Below are 26,162 nucleotides of genomic sequence, written 5' to 3'. Positions count from 1 at the left end.
TGGGATTGGCTCCAGCAGACCCCCGTGACCCTGTAGTTAGGCTATAGCAGGTTGGATAATGGATGGATATATATATATATATATAAAATTATTTATACATATTTAAAGGTTATTTCCTCGTTGAGTATAATCTAGTTATTTTAGTGCGCGCATTTTGATCAACGCCCAGCTGCCAAGAAAAGCAACTCCAGGTATGTAAGCGCCCACAGCACGAAGCCAATCAGTTTGCACCGAGTGGTCACCTGGTTCTGACGTTTTATTTACGCGACTTACATTTGGTAAGCCCGAAGCACGCTACTAAACAATTGCTCTTACCTTTCTGTTTTAGAGTCAAACACTTGAATCGACTATTTGTATTTATTGGGAAACCGTGGCATATAATATTATGTCATTACTGTGGTGAAATAATTTAAGTAAAGGTTTGTAATGTAGTTGTTTTTATTAGACGTTATTATATTTTGCACAATGTGACCAGTATGAAATTATTAGTTTTAGGCTAAACGTGTGCGCGTGTAATTATTTTGTTTTTAAGGTAATACTTTATGAGAGTTTCAACTTCGTAGTGAATTTCATGAAGTAGGGGTGACTTGATGACCTCTTTTCCCGAAGTGTCTTCTTTTAGATACCTATAGTAGTGACTCGGTCGGGAATTTTTAAATTCTTCAGATTGTCTGGCATTTTGTATTTGTCGATATACAGTCCGTGTATTGTTATTTTTTAAAATCCGTCGATGTTTTGAACTTTTACACACTAACGTGATGTAGATGTTGCTAGAACACGTGCTGTGGTTTGTTCAGAGAAAAGCGTGCATGGAAGTTTGGCTCCTAAGAGGAGGGGGCCAGAGCCCCATTATTATTATTGAACATCATAATCAAATCATAAAAAAATGCACCAAAAAAGCGTTTATTTAGAGATGGGCTGAAAAATTACAAGCTCTCGTTCTCCACGTAAACGGAATGAGTGGGAAGCCGAACGTCCACTTTGTAGAGCCGTGGCGTTCGGAAAACTTACCTTCTTCCCATTGCGAGTCCTGGTTTCATTCCTTTCCCAGGTAAGCGATGCATACGCGCCCGTACATTCACAGAAATCTAAAAGAAACCGTGATTCATCAGACCAGCCCACCTTCTTCCATTGCTCCGGTTTCCAGTTCTGATGCTCACGTGCCCATTGTAGGCACTTTAGGCTGTGGATAGGGGTCAGCGTCCGAACTCGGACTGGTCTGTGGCTACGCAGCCCCATACACGGCCAGCTGTGAGGAAGTGTGTGTTCTGACACCTTTCTCTCATGATCAGCATAACGTTTTTCAGCAGTTTGTGTTACAGTAACTCTGATGTGTGATCGGACCAGATGTGCTATCCTCCACGTGCATCAGTGAGCTTTGGGCCCCCATGACCCTGTCGCCGGTTCACTGGTTGTCCTTCCTTGGGCTGCTTTTGGTAGGTACTAACAATCGCAAGACCTGCCGCTTTGGAGATGCTCTGACCCAGTCGTCTAGCCATATCAGTCTGGCCCTTATCAAAGTCGCTCAGGTGTTGTTTATGCTTTACTTAGAGAGTATGAATATGAAGGTATAGATTAGTGTCTCCGTTATGCCGAGATTCCTGAAATATAAGCAGGTCCGAGAATTTACAGTTCATGCTGTTATACACCAGTTGAAAACCACATGGCCGCTGAAGTTAGACAAGACTGCTATTAATAGGTGACTGTTAATATTTTATTCTGTTTTGCTTTCAGAGTTCATAAAGATAAAAAGCATGACTGTTTACTAAGAGTTAGACATAGTATTTCAAAACTGAAAACCTATCCTCTTTTCAAAGCTGTGGTGACTTTTTGTTTTTGTGTTTGTTTGTTTTTTCCCCCCTCCTGACAGGAATGGATGATATCAGTAATGAATTTACTATAATAGATGAAGGCACAGATGAGGGTGCTGATGACAGCGAAGATGCTCATAGCGCATCATCTTTTAATGTTTCTTCCTTAAGACGACCAACCCGTAAAAGTATGTTGCATGTTCCTATAGTAACGAGTAAATGTCAGTGAGTCATTTTTCTAACTCATTTAGTCCTGAACAGGGTCGTGAGGGTCTGCTGGGAGTTGCATATAAATTGTAATTTAAAGATGGGATATGTTATGTTGGCAGCATCACATGCCATATAGTTTACCTTAAGCTATTTAATTATGTACGTCAGACTTCCTTTGTGCCTTTTACCAAAAAAAACTGAAAAAGTTTGCATGTTTATTTGCCTTTTCTATCTTTTATTATCTGGTTATTTACTGGATCTGAAGAAAGAGAAACAGATATTCGTAAAACCACCAGGACATGTTTGGATGAGTTGCATGATGCCCTTCTTCGTCACCAGTGGACTAAAGCGGCTGAGTTCATGCAGAACTACATTCAAGTTCTAGAAGACTCATGCAGTCAACAGAAAATGCATTCATCACAGGTGGGACATACTAGTGATTGCTTCCTCAAAACAATGGAGCTCTTTTTACTTTCCATGATGAGTTAAAGTGGCAGCTTGCAAAAGTAAAAAGGTCATAATGTTAGAGCACCACGAGCATCAGATCTGCCAATGTTTAATTCTTCTTCCATCGTGTGCCTTCTACGCAGTTAGGGGACGCAGTCTCACTCCTCGTAACAACTCCTGTACTCCAATGTACATTTTGTTTCCAGTAAAATAAATTCCTTTTTTCTGTACTAAGCTCCTCCTAAACAATAAATGTTACCAATTTTTTTTTTTAATATTCAACATTATTTGAGTTTTATTCTACAAGTAGAAATGTTTTTGCAGTATTTAGCTACAAATCTAGTTCAGGGGTGGGCGATGTCGGTCCTGGAGAGCCACAGTGGCTGCAGGTTTTTGTTCCACCCCAGTTTCTTAATGAGATGACATTTTGATTCTTCATTTTAGTGGTCTCTCTTGTTAAGGTTCCCCACCCTTAATTGCTTATTTCAATCTTAAACAGCTGCATTCAGTGCTTTAGTGGCTCCTTATTAGCAAGAAGATTTAAATGACAAAGCAGCCAGAAGTTCTCGATCTAGCTTGTTTCCTTTTATATTTGTGTGTGTTCATTCTACACTGTTTGATTTAATAAAAAACTTTATAGAAAAATGTGAGAAACTGAAGATTATGTTTTAGGCCCAAAAATCATTTGGATGATATCCTTGGAAAGAAAAAAATCTACAATATAAGAACCTTCTATTGTAGAGTAACAAGCCGTAAGATTAAATAAGGTCTGAGATTGGCAAGGATTGGTTTCTAATTAAGCAACTGGGTTGGAATGAAAACCTGTAGCCACTGCGGCTCTCCAGGACCGACATTGCCCACCCCTGGTCTAGACCTATGCCGTGAACTCTTTTTAGTCAGGCTACTATTATAAATATTTTTCCATCCATGTTGCTTAACTAATTTGTAACACAACAGTAATGGCGCACTCACACTCTTTCTCTGTATGTTTAGCATTCATTAGCTCAGAGGTTGATGCGCTTGCTGCTTCCCAAGCAGCTCTTCTTTTTTTCACCCTAGCGGCCCCGTTCTTCTCTTCTTTCGTCAGCATCTTTTCGCGTTAAAACTGATTTAAGTCCATGTTTGTGTTGCAATTACTTAGCACATTTTCCTTAATTTTTCACTTACGCTGGCACGTAAGTCTTCAATCTGCCTCAAGAATGATTTAAGATATGAAGAGGTAGGGGAAGTGACGACGAAGGTGGAAGGGATGAGAACAGCGCCCGTACACATGTGCCATGCCGCCGTCCCGCTGCAGAGAGTTGATTTTTACAATAAAATAAAAATAAAAAGAGAAGTAACCTTGGAAGTCAATCATCGCCCGAAAGCGGATAGTTGACATCACGTAGTATATGTGTACCAAATTTCAGGTCAATAGTTCAAACGGTTTGCGAGCTACAGGTGATTTAAAATCCCAGACAGACAAGCAGACACCCCATGGTAGTGTATAATATATAAAGATTTTGAGAGTGGTTACTTTTAGCTAAATTAGTGATCATTTATTTTTGCTTTTTTATTTTTTCCTCCAAACTGTTCCTTCAGAGAGTGTGGAGAATGGGAGCGGAGATTCTTCGACATCACCCAGATGCTACTGTTGAAGACTTTAACTCATTTTATGACAGGATGAAACACTTGCAAATGAGTAACTATTTAAAGGTACAATTAACATTTACCGTGAAACCTTTTAATATATATTGTTTCATTTAAACTTTCTCAACAAGAATGTAAAATGTATCTTGGGGAAATTCTATATGGGGGGGGGACTGGAAGTGATGTCTCCATGACCGGAAGTGACATCATCAGCGCCGGAACCGGAAGTGGGGTCATTGTCGGTGACGGAACCAAGTAGGATTTCCCGAGAATGGTCTGCAAGAGACTGAGAGAGACAGTCCGCACACTCCCCCCAGTCTAGCGTATAATTACTATTTTGTAGGCCCTTTAGCTGTTTCCCATGCGCACGTGTGTGACAGTGTAAAATGCAAGAAAATGATCATGGGCTTCATGGTTGATTGATTTTTGGAGTCTTGGGGACCGATAATGACATTCAAGTATTTTTTTGCTCGGTTTAATGATGACTGTTTTGCCAAAGGAGAACTTCAGAATTGTACTTGCACATGTATGGCTTAAAAAATTAGCCTATTTTGAAATATTCATGATCTAACCGCTAAGTACATCTTGGCTGTGTTGCAGAGTGACGTCTACATACCAGAGACGTTCAAAAAGTTTAATAATAAGTATAATAATTTAATAATCTTTTTTTTTTTTTTTAGAAACGGTAAAGGCGGGAGGAGTAGTAATTGGTCGTGTCTGAAAAGGAAGGTGACTGTAGATAGATACTGTATTATTCCCAAGGGGAAATAATAGAAAAGTGATGTAATTTATTTTTGAAATTCGTAATAAATAGTTAAAAGTGTTGTAACTTTATGAACGTCCCTCATACTACAAACCATGTGACCGCGCAGTAAACAAAGGTTCAGCAAATTGGCACTTACGGTATTACTGACTGAAATGGAGACCACAAAAATATTAATTGCTTGTTTCTCTGTGAAGTAACAAATAAAACTACAGGAGTAGGAGCAAACGACACCAGCTGAGAGAGAGGGAAAAGGAAATGAATACAATCGTTTCGCCAAGTGAATGTCAGTGATGCACTCTATACAGCTTCTCTTCACGTTTATCGTGCAACATCGAAATATTTTTAAATTGCCATTGTGTTGAAGTCCTGAGGATCTTGGTCCGTGTCAATCGTGTGCTTATCTTGGCCTATCTCGGCTGGCAGAGGCAGTCCATATTCCTGCACTATCCTGTGTGTTGCTAAGCAAGACATCACAATGTGGCAAACCTTTGTGGGGATATACAGCAGTGTGGCAATTTATGCAAGAAGTGAGGGTTGTTATGTGTATGGGTGGGCTGCTTTAATTTTATTTCTCTTTTGGCTCACGGTGATGACTGACTTATTTTATGATTTAGACTTTCTATGGCTATTCCCTTGCAGTTGTCTGCTGAATTAAAGCAACCATAATGTAGAAATTACCCAGTGCTTCCCCCAAATTACGAGTTTTAATGACCAATAGGGTATTTGGCGACCTTCACTGTGAAATGGCTGACTGGTCAGGAATCTTGTGGCCCTCCCTAAGTTCCGTCATGCAAACTGTATAGGATGGTATAATTGCTGCTCTAAGTGGAACTAAATAACTGCCACTACTCTCCTTTGTGTTACCTTCTTACTCTTTACAGTTCACTTATAAAATACAGTCATGACTCGGTTAATGACGTCACGCTTTAATGATTGATCTTCCTAGAGATACAGTAAATTGAATAACTTAAGTGCTGTCCTATTACTGTATTTCAATAATATTAATTAACTAATGTGATGTATGTACTATGCTAATGTTAGGTTACATTGGGTGTATACTTGACGTGCCATTGCAGTGGAAATGACACACAGGCAAATACATGCGTGCTGATGGGGTACAGCTAGGTTTTCACCAGGCACTTCACCCAGAATGCAGGGATGCAGACGCAGTGCCTTAAATCCAACGTTAGGGAGGCCCAAATTATATCGAACACAGACACCCGCCCCTTTAGTATGCATCAACACACTTAATGACAAAATCCACTAACAGTGCAATGGTTGGAACTTATACTGTCATTACGTGAAACACTACTATACATATAGTCTCCCCTTGGAGTTTTGGCGAGTACACATCCACTATCTGTTGTGTGTAGCAGTCCACTTCAAGCCCTGGGATTGCTGTTTTTTTTTTCTATTATCAATAAGCAGTGTAGTAAGCTGACATCGGGGACATGCCATGATACAGCACATCCTTTTTATAGACACTAAGGCAATTAACTTAAAAGCTTAGGCATTATTACCAATGTTGAAGATGAGAGAACATGCCATTTAATTGTGATATACCGTATATATTCGTGGATAAGTCAGGACTTGATTTTATTGTATAATTTCTGGTATTTTATAATGTCCGTTGTATAGGTTGAATGTGGAAAACTCACTGTATTGGTCCAAGAGATTACGATATTTTAACGCCCACCTGAGAGAGTAACCACGGAGCTCACTGCCTTTTTTGTTTTTTTTTCCCCTGTGTATTGTGCCTACGTGACCACACGGTAATACCTGAACTATTCCGAAGCGACGTTTTTACCGATTTTGTGTTTTTTGTATCTCGCGCCCTCATACACCTTTATCATAAAGGCATCCCTTATCTACGATGGAGCATTCGATCAGGAGAAAATATGAAGCTGGTTTTAAATTAAACATCATTGAAGTAGCGAAACAGATTGGTAACTGCAGTGCTGCAACAAAATTCAATGCGTCTGAGAAACTGATGAGAGATTGCAAGAGGCAAGACGATGTTTTAAAAAAAAAAAAAAAGTGTTTTTGAACGGCTGCATAAGTCGGGATCTGATTTTATGATCATCTTTTTGGGTGTCAAGACCCGACTTATACATGAGTATATACGGTAATCAGAAAGAGTGTCTCTGATGTGTCATTGAAATCCACGGTGAAATGAGATTATTCTTTTCACTTAATTGTCCAGCTGCTTGGAGTCTCTACAATATCAACACCAAGAAAGTAGAGGTAGGACTTCCGATTGACTGACTAAAAAACTTTAAAACTGATGGAAATTTTGATGTAACAAGTTTATGTTTCAGAAGTCCCAATTTTTGCATTGGAAATGGCTTCCACACATTTTCAAGGCCCCTAGTGTGTGTTCACAGGTACTGATGAATGTATGGAGGAAGTGTTTGTTTGGACCAATAAGTTGTATAAAGTTACTCCGCACTTTGAACCTCCATCTTCAGAATAGAACGATGTGTGAATAAGAGGAAGTTATATCAATATTAACACCCCAAAAAGATGGATGTCAAGATGGAGACTTTTCTCATGTCTTATTTGAGGCTGAAGGTAATCTATGTAAATGTAATCCATTTTTATATGGTATTTTGGAGTAAACGTATTTATTTATTTTTAGGTAAGTCTTGAACATGCTTTTTACTTGATATCTAAAGATAAGATTGACGATGCAAAGAGACAACTATCCTTAGCAGAAAGCTGGCGCTATGGAAAATTCTCTGCTTCACAAGAGAAAATCACAAAGCTCATTCAAGCATACCATGGTTTGCTGGATTTCTCCATCTGGATCACAAAGAGGAATCAATTGGTAGAAAATGGTAAGCAGTGTTATGACAAGTGTCTATTATTGTTATCATTGTTTGGAAGATATGATTGCATCCAGACATAAAACCACAAAGTGGATGAGGCCTTCAAAAAGGCCCATAAAAACAGGCCAGAATCCTCGCTGGTCTTTCCCAAAATACAGTAGGTCTCACCCAGGGAAGCCTGACACTAGTCAAAAAGGAGGCCCCAAAATGGGAACCGGCTTTTAAAATTAAAAATATCCAGATAGTCTTCGGTGTGTTAAATGTCTTGCAAGATAGAACTGTAAAACTGATTTATATAGAAACCAGTCCCACAAGAAGAAAAAAAGGGTTTATTCAGATGTTAAGTACAATGAAATCTATGTCCAAGTCGAGCAAGTGCTAATACACAATCCACGAGCAGAATTCAATAAACGGTAGCACAAAACATCCCAAGAAACCATAAAATTCAAAAAGTAACAATACTTTTCACTCCAGATGCAAACTCGGTAAATGGCTCTGGGAAAGAGAGTCCTTTAACAGTGATACAAGGGTGGTCCCACCCCATGGATTTCATCTCACAAAATACAAGGAACAAAAGAGACCTAATGTCGCGCACACAGAAACTTCACAATAAATATGCAATAACAAACAGAAAATCGATAATTTGAATGAATATATGGCAGATAATTCAAATATAGCAAAAACGGAAACTTAACATAACACATCTTTTCTCCAACTAACCTGCATGTTTAGGATATATTTATATAGTTTTAAAAAATGCATATAATATGGTCAGAGATGTCCAAAATAAATACTAAGGTCATTTCTGCTCTGCTCCTTTTGGTCAGAATTGTTTCCGTTTGACCATTTTTATGCCCACTTTCTACTGAGCAACTTCTTGATAGCTGATAAGGGAAAAAAGTCAAACAATTGTTGTAGATATAAATTATTTAATTTTACTTTATTGAAACCTATTGAGTTTCTTAAGTCTTTGTTTTAGTTCTTTTTCTCATAAGAGTTCATGAAGTTGATTGTATTTTTCTTAGGAAGCCATGATTTTGCTGATGCAGCTTCAAACCAGGAGATGCACACCTACTTTCGTCAGGCATCTTCTAAATTTCATGAAGTAATTAAACAGCCTGGTGTTTGGGATCCCTTTGTACTTTGTTTTGTAAAGGTATGTGTAATGTTGTCGTCATTGTTGTCTTACTAGTTATTCAGAATAGACTACTTATGATTTCAGCAGTGGGTTATGACCTATCATTTACTTCAGTCTCTCTCTCAGAATGTGTATATGAAATTCAAAGTTGACTAACTCATCAACAAAAACAGTATTTCCCAAATAGTTAAAAAATTGAAATTTGGCAGGATGGCACATCTGGGGCACTAGGTATCCAACAAAAGAGGACATTTTGAAATATCAGTGTTTAGGAGTAAACGCATCAGAAAAATGAAATAACCCAAATTCTCAAATGCTTTGGCTGATATGATTGAAATTTGGTGACATTATATTGGTGCTTATGTATGCGTGGGTGTTTTTTGGTTTAAATGCTAAATGTTTAAATGAAAGAAGAGAAGGAATCGCTTGATGCAAATGAAAGCCACCCCCAGAAGCAAAGGGAGATTGGTTCAGTGAAGCTCAAGCAAGTTGCGTCCTTGGGCACGTGCAATACTCTCTCTCCTGTCAGCTGCTTTGTACTCCTTGCAACGTGGTATAAAATACGTACGAGCTTGACTGGGTGTGCCGATTATACATATACTTCAAAGGGAAGAGGGGACCCTTTATGGTGAAATATATGTACGGTTCTAGAGAACTGGGGGTGCCCTTGGAAGTGAAATACATATGAGGTGAGACACACAAATAACTGGATTGGTAAAAAAAAAAAATATTTATTGATGAATTACAGCATTCTAAATATTGTCATCTTCTGTATACTTCCGATCTCTACACCACTCCATACGTATCTTCCATTGATTGAAACAGTGCTGGAAGTCTTCTTGCTTGAGGCTCTTCAACTGGCTTGCCATTTCTGTCTTCACTTCATCATCCATTAAAGAAAAATGCGTTCCCTTCAGGTCACTTCTGATTTTTCAGGAATTTTTCAGAGAGGATGATCGAGGACAGGAATGGTGTGTGTGTTTTTTGTCAGTCAAAAACTGCTTTACGGAAAAAGCACTGTGCGCGGGGAACATTGTCTTGTCTCGCTGTATGCTTTTTTTCACCCGACATTGTTGCAGCAACTCGTGTAGCGAATGTTGTTCAAATACTGACTGGGATATTCACAGGATATACTTGGCTGGTCAGCGGTTTGAGAGGACTGTAGGAGGGGATGTAGTTCTATGATACACGTCCAGCCGACCACCAGACGGTTTTCCAGGAAAGCCCAAGCCCAGTCTGGTTATTTTTGTGTCTCACCTCGTACATCGACCCACTTAAAGCCTTGGGTATAACACACGCCAGAAGTGATGGCAGTGTTTCTTAACATACCAGTGAGTATTGCCTACTCCTACACTCTTCGATTAAATTTTATCGAGATGGTTGAAGTTTCACAGGGGAACACCCTTAAAGCTTCTTGATCGAGTGGTTGTGTATCACAGTGCTCTGACCTTAACTGCTCCACTAATATGTTGTATAAAATTAATAACAAAGAATGAGGAGGAGCATGACCCCAGCTGTAAAGACTGGACCATTGTATATCATTCACAATATTTATTTCTTTTCACCTATTTTTTTTTTTTTCTATTACCAAATGAACAATAGTGAATGACCAGCTTGTGGTCAAAAGTGTGTTTGAATTTGAGTTTATGGGTAATGGTGAAGACTGATTCAGGAAGGTAAAAAAGGTTTCTTCAGATCCCCCCCCTTTAAAAGATAGTATTCCACTCGTACACTAGATGGCATGCTTTCACTATTTCACAGAATTTATAAGTAAAGGGTCTTCAAAGTTTCTAAGTACAATACAATTTATTTTTGTATAGCCCAAAATCACACAAGAAGTGCCGCAACGGGCCTTAACAGGCCCTGCCTTTTGCCAGCCCCCCAGCCTCGACTCTCTAAGAAGACAAGGAAAAACTCCCAAAAATAAGTTCTTGCTTGTGTTTTTGCTTCTGGGCTTACCCTTCTGACTGCCTAGTCAGAAATCTTTGAATGAGGTCCTGTGTGTGGTTGGTGGTCTTTCTTCCATTTTCAGATAATGGCACCAGTGGTCCTAATAGGCATGTTTAGGAGTTGAGAAATCTGTGCCATCTTTCTTGCCAGGCGAGTCACTGCTACCACTTCACTCCCAATTCTGAGCTCACCTAACAGAGGAAAGGAAGCTTCTTTTAAAGCATCGCCCTTAGCTACTTCCTGTGTCATAGCCATGTAGAACAAAGTGGGCATTGCCCACTCTGCTAGACTTTTAGTGGCACACAATACCTGTTAAGACAGCAGAATTAACAGGGATGTATAAATTCTGCTGCACACACACCGTCCCAGTCCCAGTGTTCACTCCAATGCTAGAGGAGTCCTACACTTAAACCCGAAGCAACAACATGCAACTCCAAACAACTCGGGACATCATCCTTAATGTCTTGGCATCGTAAAACTGTTTATTTGTGCCAAGATAAATTAGAATTTTTAAATAGCCAGTTAACAGCCACCCTCTTCTATGTTAGGTTTGTCTGTCTCATGTCCTGTCTTCTGTGTCGATACGGTATATATGTAGTTCTTATGATTCTGTATTCCCTGTGTTTATCAATAAATACTATTTCATAAAATGAATGTGCTTCAGTTACCTTGATATAAGTCTAACAGTCAAAAACTGTTCCCACAGAGAAAAGGAACCTAAAGTGGGAGCCTTACCAAATTATTTAAGTGGCTGTGCTACCTGTCTGAGATGTCAACAGTGAAGTCTACGGGGATTACATCTTCAGTGCACCATGCAATGCCTGTGTCTCTGTTGTATGTTGATTCATAACAGCAGTCTTAAAGTTTGACATGCCCCATTGGAATGACCAAGACAAAGCAACCTGACTTCCACACTTATTTTTTTGTTAAGGTGGATTGTTGGCATTGCCAAAAGCAAAATTAACATTAATCAACCACATATTGTCTTTTTTTTTCCCCTCTCTCACATCAGTACATATCTTCCTACAAGCATTTGGCTGAGAAAAAGTTCTGTCATTCCTGACCCTTTGGGAAGTATAGCATCTATGTAAATGGCCAGGTGTACCCATATTTGGCTGCAACCTGGGGTGATGTACTGTATCAGTGCATAGTGCCAACCTGGGAGAAGCCGTGTGCTGCTCCCTTGTGGACAGGAGGACTAATATGTGGTTTCTATTTCTCCTTTTCTGGGACTGGATTGCTTCTTTGCTTCCTTATCGGTCCCAACTACTTTCCAGATGGCACCAAAAACAAAAGACCTTCACACAGTCTTTCTATTTCTGCCTTCATTTTTCATCTTCAGTACTAGGGGGTTCTGCCCTCTGCTCACTTCGCTCACCAACCCCCCACATGCACATCATTTTCTGGATCTGCCGCTTGCGACGAATCGTGCTGTGCTTTTGGATAAACATGAATATCAACTCCGTCTTTGATATCTCAGTCTTTCAAAGCTATTATCGCTGACAACTCGTCACATGTTGGTTTATTATATATGCGAGTGTGATTTTTCAGACTCGTATAGAAATCCAGGAAAACTTCTTTGTCTGGGTTTTGCAGATACATTTCGTGTAAAGTGTGATACTTTTGGATGTATGGATTTGTATCCATTATTTGCTGAGAATTTGTAATACATCCGATTATTTAACTCTTTCGATTCTATGTTTCATCGCTTCTCTGTGATCACAAATTTATAAACTTGACTGAGTTGTGGTTTCTTTGAAATTAAACTTGTCGTAGTTCTGTCATATCACCTATGTCCATATATTCGATCTCTTTTCACTGTTCCTTTATTTCACCAAGTAATAATTTCTGTTTGTTAGCTCTAATGCGAACTTTACTATCAGTTTTTGGAAACTTTCGAATTTTAGTACTTTCATAATCTCTAACCTGCTCTGTATGTGTATCACGTCAACATTTTTGAACCTCTTTACATCGTTCTACTTTGTCTTCTACTCTTTTTCTTCTTCTACTGTTTCTTTTATTTCTGCCCCTGCTTGCACCTGTTAAGTTTTCAATTTATCTTTTGGCACATCGTCTCGTCTCGCGGGATGTGAAATTATCTCTCGTATTGTCCCAAGATTTTTTTTTTTTTATATATAATAGAGAGATATTTTGTGTAGATTTGTGTCATTCATCTGCTTTTCTCTCTTGTCCTAATAAGTAAGTCTTTAAAACTATGGAGAAATGTAAAGCATAATTATTCAGATGAGAATGGGGGGGGGGGGGGGGGGTTATATGAAAATGATAAACTTTTTTTTGGTTGGTAATACTTGCTGATTTGGGTTACGTGTCACATTTCTTTCCCTTTTAGTTATTGGAATTCTATGATGATTATAATGGTGCTGTGCAAGTCCTCAACAATTATGCATATGCTGATGGTTTTCCAGCGAATCCCAATGCTCAAATCTACTTGTACAAGTTTCTGAAAAAAAATAATGCTGACGTGAAGAAGCTTGTTAAGGTGCTTAGGGTATGTTCCCCTTTTTTTTTCTTTTTTTTTTTTTTTTTTTTTGTTCAGTATTTTTGACTAGTGACATTTATTTTGTTTGTGTTAAAATTTATAGTAATTATGCTTGCTCGGCTTTTTTTTTTTTTTTTAAGTCTTCAAACTGAATTTAAAGTCTTTCAAAAAGAGAACCCCTTGTTTCTTTTAGTATACAGAACTGACGTGATATTCATCAAGCGTCTCAACCGCACAGCACCTTTTCAAATGGGATTGGCTTTGATTTTCATTCCACTCTTTGGCTTCTGTGTTTCTTGAAGTCCATGGTGCCTTTAATCAGTATAATGCCTTCAGCAGGCCTTTAGTTCATGTAGCAATAATGTCAAGACAGGTGTTTTTTTGTTTTTTGGTTTCATTATTTGTTCATCCATCTCTTATCTTACCCTGAATGAATTCTCTAAATACTTGCATCTCCAATCTAATGTTTTATCAGTGTTAAAATTTTGACATCAGTATCGATACACACTTTCGGACCTCTGCCCCAGAAAGGGTCCACATTAAGTAATGAATAATTCCAAACTCCATCGCCTCAGCCTCTCTAGTATACTGCACAAGTGCTCACCTTCCTATTGTGCTGTGCTGTCACGTTGCACTATGCACCTCTTCCCTCTTACCCATGAAGTGTCCAATCACGTCGAAGCACTGCTTCACCCACAAAGTTGTGATCACGTTGGAACCTGTAGGTTAATTTCCTGAAATCTATAAAATGAACATTTTTCCACAACTGCAAATATGAGGTTTGATGGGAAAGGGGGTAGATTAAGATTAAAGCTGAAGTTCTGGTACCAAAAGTCCCAAACTGCTGTTACCATATCGTTTTAAAAGTTGGGTTTTTCAGTTTTGTTTTTTGTCCACTTCTCTGGTCCACTTTTGGAATATACTAGTTACCATCTTACCGGTCATATGAGTAATTAATTCTAAAAGGTTCAGGTAATCTAGGCATAGTCGGCCATGTAGCATCTGTTGTTCGGTATTTTTTAATGTTTCTACTTTGACAGGTTTTTGTGAGCTTTTTTCCTTCAATAAATCAAATGATCATTTTAAAAAGTTGTTTTGTCTTGGTAGAGTAATATATTGCTCTACTTTCCCCTATTGTATTATTAATGTGTAGCCTTTGTCAGAACGCCTCAGATATCACAGACTTACTACTGTTTATAAGGTATTATAGTATATAACTTCTCGCCACCTTCCCTTCTACATCTGTAACCTCAGGCAATTAGGTATAGTAAAAGACAAGCAAGAGTTAAGTTACAATTTAAACAATGTATTATTGGTAATATTCATAAATAATAACAATATGCAAAGTACATTTGAATATTGGCAACCATACAACCTGATAAAATGGTGATGTGTACTTTCAGGCAGCACACAGACTTGTTAGTTACTTAAAAATGTCTCTAGTTCATTTATGGTCAGCTTTCAGCCACATGTCTGTTCCATATGGCTGCCGAGCTGTGCTCTCCATTGTGTTGTCCTTTCAGTTCATCAGTTTGGTAAGAGATGCTTCTTCATCAGATGTTTGTGAGAGAGAGAGAGAGAGAGAGGTTGAGCAAGCAGATTTATAGATTCTCTGTCCAACCCATAGAGCCAATAGGACATCATGGAACTTAATGGCTTCTGACACAAGCCAATTCCAAACAGCCATACTTCAGACCAATGGGAGAATAGAACATCTTAAAACCTGCATCCCCCCCACCCCCCAAGACCAAATGTTAAGGTAAAGCTTGGCAGTTAGGCAGCTTGGCTTTCTTGCAGGAGTTGAAAGATTTTAGCAGAGAAACACTTGCTAAACTGGTTTAAGGCACTCCCGAAAAAACTGTGCCGTAAAATTCAAAGAGACCCATTCCTGGTAGGGGGGAAGGGGTTGTAAACATGAAAGCTACTCACATAATGTAACACTAACATTACATTGCTGTTGTCTAAGTTACAAATAAAGACATAGAAAATATTTTTCAACTTAAATGCAAAATCTCGCATCACAACAAAAGTGCTTACTGTGTTTACTCAGGTTGTCTTTTTTGTTTGAAGATCAGAAACTATTTAGTGTTATGAATAAAGAAAAATGGAGGAAATGGTGAAGGAGGCAGATACTTTCCCGGCACTGAATATTTTTTGTGTATTTCACCTAAAATGTTCATTACTTACTTGATTGGCTGTAGTTACCGGCAACTGGGGAATTTGTGGGGAGTACAACAAGCCACTTTGGTGTGGCGGAGTCTGAATTTAACTCCAGCATTAGAAAGTAAGCAGCCACACTTCGTAGGCGAGTTGGGTTATTCCATGGTGTGGAGTTTGATAATCGGTGGACTAGAGCAGAGCAGTGGTGTTAAAACTCTTGGCCTCGGCCTTTGTTGACAGGCTTTTTTTTTTTTTTTTCTTTTAATGTTATTTTCATAGGTCAGTCGAATCCACATATAATTTAGTTGGATTACATTTTACACCAGCCATTAAAATGCATCTTCAGTGTCACGTGTATTTGTGCACCACAGCTACTAACCTCTTAGGCTAGAAAGTACTAATGACCCAACAGAAAAAATGAAAATAATGTTAACATTTTACGCTGATGACCAGACCTACTGTAATGCAGTTTTACAACGCATTCAGCCCAGCAGATTATTTTAAGGAGTGCGTGACAAATCTCACAAACATGAGAACATTGTGCACATAAGACAAGCAATCTGCTGTACCTCTGTGCTGCTCTGGATGTTTTCACATGTTGATTATTTTTATAATGTCATATTTACTGCACTTGTCAGTTTCCCATTGCCTTGATGATATACACCGAGTTGCTTTCTCATATTTCTTCTTTTTTATTCTAGTAGGAGGCCCAGCCCCCTCCTCGCTTCACTCGACAACCCCCATGCGGGCGCTACACACTGGCCACTTCGCCGATCTGCCGCTTGCGTATGGGGAAGCAGAAGTACAATTTAAACCGATTATTTTCATGGGAATTGTTACATATGCATAATAGAACTATTTTACATTACAGCAAGTAATTAACCATAGTAAAAAATAGTAAAACGTAATAAATTGAAAGAAAATTATTTCATGTTGCGTTTAGAAGCATTTGTTGCGTTATACGTTTTCATTCTGTTTGACTTTGAAATTAACACACAAATACTTATTAAACTTTTACTGTAAAACTTCAGTAAAAACAATTTTTTAAATTAACTTTTCGTTAATATCGCATTGAATTCTGATCCCGTGTCTGTACGTACTTCATGATAACTCAACATATAACTGCCCGTGAGTGAATATCGTTTCTTTCTCTAAGAAATAAACTGACTTTTTCAAATGTTTGTCCCTGTGATTTATTAATTGTCATAGCAAAAGCTATTCTAACGGGAAACTGTAAACATTTTAATACAAATAGCATATCAAGATCTCCTTTGGTGTCTAATGTTATCCGCAGAAGATGTACTACATTACCTTTCCTGTTAAAATTTTATATGTCAGAATTGTTTGACACCATAGTCTATCGATATGCATTTAGCCAATTTACAGTGTAACTGATCATCAGTTTTCTCGTTAATTCGTTGGACTTCATCGTTTCTTGGTGCTAGGATTGCCCGTGTACTCATTTCTTCCGTTGATAAACCAGCGGGATGAAATTCTTCATTAAGATTTGGACATAATAAGTCTTCTTTTCTTTTATTGGAAACTTAAAGTGAGGAAGTGCAGGAAGTGTGTCTGACAAAAGTATTCACACCAAAGAGAGGTGAGAGGATGGTGGACATGGGCCCATCCATCCATCCATTATCCAACCCGCTATATCCTACCTATAGGGGCACGGGGGTCTGCTGGAGCCAATCCCAGCCATTACGTGGGCCATTAACCAGAAGTGGTTGAGAGTAAGGGTGGGACTTGAAAAAATCTCTTGGTAATAGTCTTGTCTCAAGATTTTCTTTTAAAATATTTATTTTATTCCTTTTAACAAAATAATCCTTTTGAAAATGATTAAATAAAACCAGTCTTAACAAAAGGATTGTCCATTCATTACTGACATGTAGAAAAAGTGTTTTGTTTTTATAAATTGCATTTACCTTATTTTATGTTCTTTCTCGCTTTAATGAGAGCTGTGATTCCGAGCTGTTCTGTCAAGAATTTTGTTGCTTAATTCTGTCAGATTATGCAAAACTAAACATTTTTGCCCTTTTGATTTACATGACCGAGATCTGTTAATCCAAATGAATCTTTCCAGGCTTGAGTGGTTTAATTAGGCCTTCATTTCATAGCTGAGGAAGTGTCCGAGCCTAAAACTTGTACAACAGTGTCAAACAGTTCTTGGCCAAGGTTTTGTTTTGTTGGTCTTCAGTTTATTTGCATTCATTTTTTTTTTTCTTTTGTTACTAGGTTTTGCATATTTTAGTACCAAGCCACAAATTAATGCTCAAATTTTGTTCGCTTCTTGATGGGTTAGGTAAGTTTTTAGTACTGGTATTTCTAGTGTACTTTTGAGAAAAGATTTGTATTTAAAGTAACTCCTTATACTGTATAAAATTGCCACTTTTATTATAAATTATTTAAAAATTACTTTTGTTTGGATTTGCATTATAATGTTGCAAACTTTGTAAAAATAACACATCCCTTTTTAAAACTATATAGACATTGATTGTTCGTATCTTTTTTTTTTTGTTGTTGTTGTTATCAGATAAAACAAAATATCAGCAAGAATCCCTGAAAATCCTGTTTGATCTTTTGGACTATTCAGATTGGAAAGATTATCATAAGGTGTGGAAACGGCTTGAAAAGAAGATCAGTCTTGTTATTAAATTGTACGTATGTGGATTTGTACAGTCTGTTTATTATACAATGCAAATCTTAGCATCTTTGGCTCTGCCACCTCCAGCTCTGTCTTATACTTTCTGGTCCGTGCCACCGTCTCCAGCCTAATATAACATCGCTGGTCTCACTACCGCCCTGTAGACCTTCCTTTTCACTCTTGCTAATACCAGTCTGTCACAAATCACTCCTGACACTCTTCTCCACCCTGCCTGCACTCTCTTCTTCACCTCTCTTCCACAATCCCCGTTACTCTGAATTGTTGATCCCAAGTATTTAAACTCCTCCACCTTCACCATCTCTACTCCCTGCATCCTCACCATTCCACTGACCTCCCTCTCATTTACACACATGTATTCTGTCTTGTTCTGACTACTGACCTTCATTCCTCTCCTCTCTAGAGCAAACCTTCAACTCTTCAGGGTCTCCTTGACCTGATCCCTACTTTCGCTACAGATCACAATGTCATCAGCAAACATCATAGTCCATGGGGACTCCTTCTGTCTAATCTCATCTGTCAACCTGCCCATCACCATTGTAAACAAGAAAGGGCTCGGAGCCGATCCCTGATGTAATCCCAAGCCGTCACTCCTACCGCAGACCTCACCACTGTCACATTTCCCTCATACATATCCTGTACAACTCTTACATACTTCTCTGCCACTCCCGACTTCCTCATACAATACCACAACTCCTCTTGAGGCACCCTGTCATATCCTTTCTCCAGGTCCACAAAGACGCAGTGCAACTCCTGGGCTTCTCTATATTTCTCTCATCAACACCCTCAGGTTGAAAACAAAACCTCTTTATAAAATAAATTTTTAGTGAAAGTGTAGAACTTGTTTTGACTCTTACATCTAGCCAGAGCACTTGGTATAGCTCAAGTCTCTTCCACTCAAGTCATATGTAGAATACATTAACTCCCATAAATCTTGAAGCAGAAGTGAAGACCCCAGCTATTCTGTTTCCATAGATGAAAATTAAGCATTTAATAAATAACTGTTTCTTGGCTTTTAGTGTAAAAAATATAAGGTATGTAAAAGTTCCAAAAAGTGTGACACTATTCTTCTAGAGTGTATTTTTCTCATATAGCATTTGTATTCTTTGTAGGGGATATTCTGAGTGGATTAAGGAACAATGGGAGTCCAGAAAAGACTGGTGGCCTGCATTTCATTTCAGCACTTATCAAGCAAAAAGAAATGTATCCGACAATTTAAACTTTGCCTGCAGAAAAGCAACCATAGCAGGATTTCTGTTGTCAAAAAGTAAGCTTGCTGCTGTGTGGGATTTTTTTTTCTCTCTTTCCCCTTTAACATATTTGGTACCCTTGGAGCTTTCAGGTTCTGTCTGCTTCCTTTAAATAATAATGTAAAACTTAATCATAAAGGAACTTCCAGATGGACCTGTATGCTTCAAAATGAAACTAATACAACAAAATGAAGTTTTTGCATCAAGTTTTCTTTCCTAAAAGATGTTGTGTCTGTTTATCATAAGTATTATCAATGAGGCTGAGGGTAATAGAAGGCTTCTTGTGTGTCTTAATATGGAAAAATGAAAAATGCAAATCGGGAGTGGACTCCCCTCGACTTTCACATATACTCCGATATGGGGATGGGTATTGAGGAGTAAACCACAAGACAGTGATTTATATGTTTTATATTATGTACATTAAAGAAAACCATCATCAAATTAATAATACAGTGGAACTTCGGTTTGCGAACATAATTCGTTCCAGAAACATGCTCGCAGTCCAATGCACTCATACAGTGCATCCGGAAAAGTATTCACAGCGCATCACTTTTTCCACATTTTGTTATGTTACAGCTTTATTCCAAAATGGATTAAATTCATTTTTTTCCTCAGAATTCTACACACAACACCCCATAATGACAACGTGAAAAAAGTTTACTTGAGGTTTTTGCAACTGTATTAAAAATATAAAAACTGAGAAATCCCATGTACATTTTAGCTCGTCTTCCAAAACACTCGTAAACCAAGTTACTCGCAAATCGAGGTTCCACTGTATATCGAACAGTTATAAAAGTAAAGTTGAATAAATCCGACTCTGCAGCTGCATGAACAAAAGGTAAAGCACCACTTCCAGTTAGCGGAAATAACTCAAAAGTTGACAAATCTACATTTGTACCAAATACTTTTAAGCAAAATTTGGTTGACCTAAGTGAAAGCGTACTCAAGCTATTTTGTTTACACACTGACACACACACACACACACACACACACATAGACATAATACCAAAAATGGTATTTTCGGACTTAGGGAGATTTATCAGAATCGTGAAATTGAATTTTTTGAGGATTCCAGTACTTTTCCCTATACTTCATATACGAGAAAGTCAGGAAGGTCTAAATTGTCGAATTTAATCAAAATTTCGACATCAAATTTTTGGTCGATTTTTTTACAATACTTTACCTATACTTAAAGATGAAGAGAGTGACCAGGCTGATTCCAGGACTGCAGGGTATGAGTTGTGAGGAAATACCGAGGGCGGTTTATGTAATTGGAGATTAGGAGGTGAAATGTTTGAAGTATTTGGGGTTATGAAGGGGATTGGTACAGTGGATCGAGACAGCAATGAATCGAGTTAAGTGACTGTCCTTTCAAAAATCAGCATTCTTGTGCAGCACCAAAAAAATTTGATATCCCTTTTAACTTTAGTAAAGCTTACATGGAATACTGTATTTACACAGGCAGTGATACAACTCTGGAATCTATTCCTTGTTTTGAATAATAATTTTTGATAAATTTTACATTTGCTTTCTGCTTTCATGTGAGACTTATGCTTAAAAGGAGCCAAAATGTTTAGTTTTTTTTTATTATTATTATTATTATATGGCCATTGTTGTTTCTCGGTTTATGGTTCCAATGTCACCCTGAGGATATGAACCTCTCTTGGCTCCCGGTATGGTATTGATTTTCTTATTTGGGTCTTCAGATTAAAGAGTTTTAGAACCTCGGTCTAGTGACAATTGGAGATATTATTGCAAACACAAAATCCACTAGCGCATCTTACAGCCTGACTCCTGCACTCCGCTACATTAAATTGCCAACAGCTGTGCCCCTACCCTGCCCTCTATCACAGAGGACAATGGGCACTAACACAGAATGCCGAAGTTGTCAGTTGGAACTTCCTGGAAGTGCATCTGCAAAGGAGATGCTAGTCTGGAGAGAAAATTGCCCCCATCTTTAATGATTTATTGCCTTCCAAGACACCTTAGCTACTCTTGTAAAACTACTTCCTGGCAATCAGCTTGCCAGCAGGATTCCCACGCGAACTTGGGCAAACATATGTAACCCCATTTACGTGGTTCTCCCAATGTAATGCATTCCTTGAAGTAATTAACATAAGCAGCCTGAATTCCCTTATTTTAACTGAAATGTATTACATTTTTTCACGTGTGTATGGTGAATATTCAAAGCAGAATAATTATCAAACTAGATTCTGTAACATTTTCACTATTTCAAGAATTACTTTGCATTTGCTTTCCTTAATGTAGATGTCATAATACATTAGCAGTTGTTTAGAACTTACATTATTTTTAATTTATCTGCGTATCCCCCAGTAATGCAAATATTTAATATTTAACAGGAAGGAAAATTTAATCCAAGAGGACCAACCCTAAATGCATCCAAGCTGTAGCAAATTAACGAGTATTTCAATTGTAGAATGTTTTTATATTATAAATCGGTTGCTCTATTATTCTTGCAGTGTTACTTCCCAACACTGACTCTTCAGTTCAAATAAGGACTCTATGTTGTTCATTGCACATTCTGTTCTTGTCCTTCTTGCCTTTCTAATGGTATTACAGTTTCCCGTCAGCATCCGTCTTCGTGAAGCTGAAAATGATATTTCAGTTACTTTTTATAAATTTGACAGAATTCTTAAAATCCTTTTTTCACTTTGTCATTGTGAGGAATCGAGTGTTGCTTGGTATGAAGAAAAATGAATTTAAACAATTTAAGCATAAGGCCGCAATAGGACGGGTCTAAATATATTCTGAAGGCACTGTATGTAAATTGATGGAATTATTAATTGACCCGCTGTTCTACCCGCCTAAGAAGGGTTGAACTCTAAATAATAATAAAGGTAGACCTCCGCGTTAACATGTGCCATGCTGATGTCTCTGTGTTGTGCCGCTCTGTATGGGATTTGTAAAAGCAGTGTTCATGTTTGTAATGCGCCTTCTATTGGAATGACCAAGACATAGCAACCAGACGGACATGCCGACAAACACCCTTTTAATAAAGTGCAAGGAAAATCGAGATAAGAGGTGGGTTACAAGAAGAGTTCTTTAAAATATCGTTTATATAGAGGTGCTCTTAATGAAATTAATTGGATCCATTTTATCCTTGCATTTTTTGACTTTTGGAATATTTTGGTGGATTTGTCTTTCCCCGGTAAATTTATGAAAGGTGTAAGAGCCCATTTGTCAGTAAATAGTATGTTCTAAATTGTATAAAACTTCTTCAGATTTAAGTGTTACTATGTCCTGAGAATGCATGTGATCACATTGCGTCGTGCACACAGTTTAACTTTTATTTTGGTAACAAAGTCATTTTGGTTTTTCTTTTTCTTTTTCTTTTTTAGAGTGCAGATATTTCAAAGTTGTTTACAAAGAGGGAATGAAAGCCAACCCAAAACTGATGAAGAAAATGAAAAAACGCATAGAAAAATCCAGTATTGCCTCTCAAAGTTAATGTTACACAGAGGACTCCGTCTCAACGCGTAGCCTTTTGAAGACGCGTCCGTAACCATTTTTCCAGAGCTGCAGTACATTTTATTGTTAACGAGAGAGCCCAGCAGGTGGGTTGTTCCCAGTAAAAGTCCACTAGTTCTCTTTGAACTTTTTTTTAAATGTTATTTTATTGCTTCACATGCTGCTAGATTACTAGAGAATGTCAACATTCTTAAGTATGTGTGATCTGTCGGACTCGGTTATACGATTCACAGAAAACACAAACAATGCACACATTTTTGTTTATGATAGGAAAGAGAAATGACAGAATAGTATAATGAGAAAAATGAATGGCATGATGCAAATACTTTTTTATAATGAAATAAATCAAAGAAAAAAAAACTATTGTACTTAAAAGGCAAGTGGCAATATTGTAAATAAAAACACTTTTGCTAAGAGAACAAATCTTGAATGTATGTTTTTCAAAATTTTAAGTGAGTGTATCAATTTATTTCCCACTTTTTTTTGTATATTTAGAAGGGGTGCAAATTAGATCCTGTTGTCACTGGACGGCGCCAGGGTTTAACAGTAGCTCAGAGGAAACAACGGAGCTGCTCTGGCGATGTAAGGGTTAAGTGTGCCTGCCAGTAGGATAAGAACAGCACTCTCAGGGTGGGCCGAGTACCCAGAAGTCATTTTACCTGAGGGTGCCTTTTCAAAGTGAAGACAATGAAGTAAAGCACGAGGTTAGAACTCCAGCTGGGTGTTAGGTGGCCAGAGGTGGGCCCTGGACAAAATAGATGGGACCATCCATCTGTCCAGTCATCCGTTTTCTAAACCGGCTTCATCCCAAGTAGTGTTGTGAGGAAACCGGAGCCAAACCCAGCAAGCATCAGGAATGATCCCTGGACAGGGTACTAGTCTGTCACACTTGGGTCATTTACAGCAGTGGTCCCCAACCTTTTTGACAGCAAGGACCACTTTATTAGATGCAAATTTTTCCATGGACCGGTCGGGGGGGGCAGTTTTATACACAATTTACATAACATTTCTATTATTATTAAGTTATTAAGCAGTTCGCATACGTTTGCAACCTGAGATTTTTCTTCTTTTTTTGCATATAACAAAGACATATGCTTTGCATTTGCCATTCCAACAGATTGCACATCACAAACATTAACACTGTTGTCGTTTTTTTCGTGTCTGCCGTTTCTATAGGAGGGTGACAATGAGTTAAATTCCAATGGATGTTTTTCAAATATTGACAAGCAATAAGCAAAAGGTATCACTGAAAACCACAGAAAACAAAAACAACAAAAAAATAAAAACAGTACGAGGAAAGTTCGAAGAAAGAGATTTTTTTACAATGTTTCTGTTTGGGGATCGTTGTGCAAACGTGCACATCTGAGCTGCGACCACAGATCTAACTGCTCTGTGGATGATTCATTCAGGCATTTCAAGGTCACTTCGTTGTAATGAAAGCATCTGTTGAATGTACTTCGTAGTAACGCGATTTCTATAGACTCGTGTCATATGGGAAAACTGTCGGGACCGTAACAATACTTTGTTGTAATACTCTCTCACCTCGGTCTCTCTCCTCTCTCTGCACCGCTGCAAAGCCCCGCCCCACCAAGCGTTCTGAAAAGTGAGTCTCCGTTGCCGGCAGTTCTCTCGCGGCCTGGCTGTCAGACGGCTGCGGCCCGGTAGTGGGTCGCGGACCGGTGGTTGGGGACCCCTGATTTACAGTATCTCACAAAAGTGAGTACACCCCTCACATTTTTCTAAATATTTTATTTTATATTCTCATCATGGGACAACACAGCTTGTATCAGTGTAAATTTGCTGTCCCCTCAAAATAACTCGACACACAGCCATTAATGTCTAAACCGCTGGCACCAAAAGTGAGTACACCCCTAAGTGAAAAATGTCCAAATAGTGCCCAATTAGCCATTTTCCATCCCCGGTGTCATGTGACTCGTTAGTGTTACAAGGTGTCAGGTGTGTTAAATTTGGTGTTATCGCTCTCACACTCTCTCCTACTGGTCACTGGGAGTTCAACATGGCACCTCATGGCAAAGAACTCTCTGGGGATCTGAAAAAACGAATTATTGCTCTAAATAAAGATGGCGTAGGCTATAAGACAATTAACAACACCCTGAAACTGAGCTGCAGCACGGTGGCCAAGACCATACAGCAGTTTAACAGGACAGGTTCTACTCTGAACAGGCCTCGCCATGGTCGACCAAAGAAATTGAGTGCACGTGCTCAGCGTCATATCCAGAGGTTGTCTTTTAAAAATAGACGTATGAGTGCTGTAGAGGTTTGGGGGGGGTCAGCCTGTCAGTGCTCAGACCATACGCCCGCCGCACGCTGCATCAAATTGGTTTGCATGACTGTCGTCCCAGAAGGAAGCCTCTTCTAAAGATGATGCACAAGAAAGCCCGCAAACAGTTTGCTGAAGACAAGCAGACTATGGACCTGGATTACTGGAACCATGTCCTGTGGTCTGATGAGACCAAGAAACTTATTTGGTTCACATGGTGTCAAGCGTGTGTGGCGGCAACCAGGTGAGAAGTACAAAGACAAGCGTGTCTTGCCTACAGTCAAGCATGGTGGTGGGAGTGTCATGGTTTGGGGCTGCATGAGTGCTGCGTGCACTGGGGAGCTACAGTTCATTGAGAGAGCCATGAATGCCAACATGTATTGTGACATACTGAAGCAGATCATGATCCCCTCCCTTCGGAAACTGGGCCGCAGGGCAGTATTTCAACATGATAACGACCCCAAACACACCTCCAAGATGACCACTGCCTTGCTAAAGAAACTGAGGGTAAAGGTGCTGGACTGGCCAAGCATGTCTCCAGACCTAAACCCTATTGAGCATCTGTGGGGAAAGTGGAGGAGTGCAGGGTCTCTAACATCCACCAGCTCTGTGATGTTGTCCTGGAGGAGTGGAAGAGGATTCCAGTGGCAACCTGTGAACCTCTAGTGAACTCCATGCCCAAGAGAGTTAAAGCAGTGCTGGAAAATAATGGTGGCCACACAAAATATTGACACTTTGGGTCCAATTTGGATATTTTTCACTTAGGGGTGTACTCACTTTTGTTGCCAGCATTTTAGACATTAATGGCTGTGTGTTGAGTTATTTTGAGGGAACAGCAAATTTACAGTCTTATACAAACTGTACACGAACTACTTTACATTGGGTCAAAGCATCATATCTTCAGTGCTGTCCCATGAAAAGATATAATATTTGCAAAAATATGAGGGGTGTACTCACGTTTGTGAGATACTGTAGCATCGCCAGTCCAACTAAAATGCATGTCTTTGGAGTGTCAGAGAACATCCTTGTGGACACAGGGAG

At 38.7% G+C, this 26,162-nt stretch overlaps 1 protein-coding gene across 2 annotated transcripts; it reads left to right on the top strand.

Annotated features, from left to right (window-relative positions):
• Positions 1-225: 225 nt before the first annotated feature.
• taf1a (TATA box binding protein (TBP)-associated factor, RNA polymerase I, A) lies at positions 226-23,263 on the top strand. Of its 2 annotated transcripts, none has more exons than XM_028820625.2 (11): positions 226-278; positions 1,871-1,999; positions 2,287-2,444; positions 4,050-4,163; positions 7,502-7,700; positions 8,717-8,847; positions 13,130-13,288; positions 17,675-17,741; positions 17,973-18,096; positions 19,214-19,368; positions 22,711-23,263. In XM_028820625.2, exons 2-11 carry the CDS (start codon positions 1,873-1,875, stop codon positions 22,818-22,820), a joined length of 1,344 nt encoding a protein of 447 aa, XP_028676458.2. In that variant the 5' UTR covers positions 226-278; positions 1,871-1,872; the 3' UTR covers positions 22,821-23,263. The 2 variants fall into 2 exon arrangements, with proteins under 2 accessions (XP_028676458.2, XP_028676457.2); XM_028820624.2 differs by having other exon boundaries at positions 274-419.
• Positions 23,264-26,162: the final 2,899 nt, after the last annotated feature.

The sequence above is a fragment of the Erpetoichthys calabaricus genome, chromosome 15 (genome assembly GCF_900747795.2).
Source record: "Erpetoichthys calabaricus chromosome 15, fErpCal1.3, whole genome shotgun sequence".
In the NCBI taxonomy this organism is placed as follows: Eukaryota; Metazoa; Chordata; class Cladistia; order Polypteriformes; family Polypteridae; genus Erpetoichthys; species Erpetoichthys calabaricus.
Note: the sequence above shows the minus strand (reverse complement) of the source record. Positions and strands in the feature narration are given on the sequence as shown.